At 48.4% G+C, this 1,669-nt stretch overlaps 1 protein-coding gene across 1 annotated transcript in view; it reads left to right on the top strand.

Moving 5' to 3' along the window:
- Positions 1 to 1,669, top strand: part of LOC103259866 (O-acyltransferase like protein-like) — an 89,563-nt gene that overhangs the window by 34,365 nt on the left and 53,529 nt on the right. Inside the window, 2 exon segments of the mRNA XM_021712066.1 lie at positions 691 to 792; positions 795 to 831. Coding sequence (XP_021567741.1) covers positions 691 to 792; positions 795 to 831 — 139 coding nt within the window.

Raw genomic sequence — 1,669 nt, forward strand, 5'->3', positions numbered from 1 at the left:
GAAGGATCACCGGAGCCCAGTGGGTCGAGGCTGCGGTGGCTGGGAGTGGCCACTGCACTCTAGTCTGGGCGACGGAGTGAAACTCCAGCTCAAAAAAGAAAAAAATGGAGTTTTAGCAACTTTGAAACTAAATCATTAATATTAAAACATTTCAAACATTGTGAATATTGCAAACACCACATCAAACACCTCACTTAGAATCAATGCTTAATCGTTGTTTGCAACAAACTTTCAACTGTCCACTTTCCTCTGCTCTATTAGGCTAATTTCTTTTTTTTTTTTTTTAGATTAGAAAATATAGTTTGTTAGGCTGGGCTCAGTGGCTCATCCTGTAATCCCAGAGCTTTGGGAGGCCGAGGTGAGTGGATTGCCTGGGCCCACAGGTTCGAGACCCACCTGGCCAACTTGGCGAGACCTCATCTCTACAATAAATAAAAAATTAGCTGGACGTGGTAGCGCACGCCTGTAGTTCCAGCTCCTTGGAAGGCTGAGGCTGAAGGATCGCTGGAGCCCAGCAGGTCGAGGCTGCAGTGACCGGGAGCATGCCACTGCACTCCAGTTTGGGCGACGGAGTGAGACTCCAACTCAAAAAAAAAAAAAAAAAAAAGAACAGATATGAAAACACTTGGGAAATGTAGAGCATTATTGCGAACTAAAGTATTAACACAATCTCTTTCTCTCTCTCGGTAGGTATTTTAAGATACAGAAATACTTCATTTTTGGCTCCTTCCCGCTCACCCTTCACAATAAATTCTTCCTCCTCTCCTGTCGGGAGTGTGGCCAGATGTGCTGCTAGAATGTTCCCCCGGACACATTTGCAGTCATCTGCCTGTGAGTATGGGCATCTGAGGTACCTGGTGGGATGTAACCTGTCAGTACTGTTTCATCAGCTTCTCCTCACCAACTGCATCGAACCATTTAATTCCATTCATTGAATGATGTCTGCCCAATGCTGGCTGTTTGCAGGGTACTATGGTCTGATTCTTTGTGTCCCCTTAAAATTCATCAGTTGGAACGGAACCCTGAGTGTGACGGTGTAGGAGGTGGCGCCTTTGGGAGGGGACTGTGTCGTGAGGGCAGAGCCTTGACAGATGGGATCAGTTCACTTATAAAAGAAAGTCCAGAGAGCTCCCCAGCCCCTTCCACCATGTGAGGACACAGCTAGAAGGTGCCCTCTGTGAGCCAGAAAGTGGGTTCTCACCAGACACGGAAATATGCCGGCACCTTGATGGTGGGCTTCCCAGGCACCAGAACCATGAGAGATAAATTTCTGTTGTTTATAAGTCCCCTTGTCTGTGGTATTTTGCTGTATCAGTCTCAGCAGACAAAGACATAGGGAGCTCACCATTTGCCTTAAACAAGAAGGTGTGAACGTGGTCAGGGGAAGGCCGGCCATATCCCATGCGACTGGTTTCGGGGCCACTGAGAAACGCATCTTGTCCCCAGACACTCCTGTTCCTCACGGTCGCGGGACCAGTGAAGACGAAGTCCTTTTATTTGAGGCATTGTCTCACCTTCAAATACTGCAGCCATCTTGCCCTTACTTCTTTTTTTTTTTGAGTTGGAGTCTCCATCACCCAGACTGGAGTGCAGTGGCCGCTGGGCTCCAGCAATCCTTCCCCCTCAGCCTTCCAAGTAGCTGGAACTACAGGCGCGCGCTACCACGCCC

The sequence above is a fragment of the Carlito syrichta genome, unplaced genomic scaffold, assembly GCF_000164805.1.
Source record: "Carlito syrichta isolate Samal-C Ts95f unplaced genomic scaffold, Tarsius_syrichta-2.0.1 Scaffold303038, whole genome shotgun sequence".
Lineage (NCBI taxonomy): Eukaryota > Metazoa > Chordata > Mammalia > Primates > Tarsiidae > Carlito > Carlito syrichta.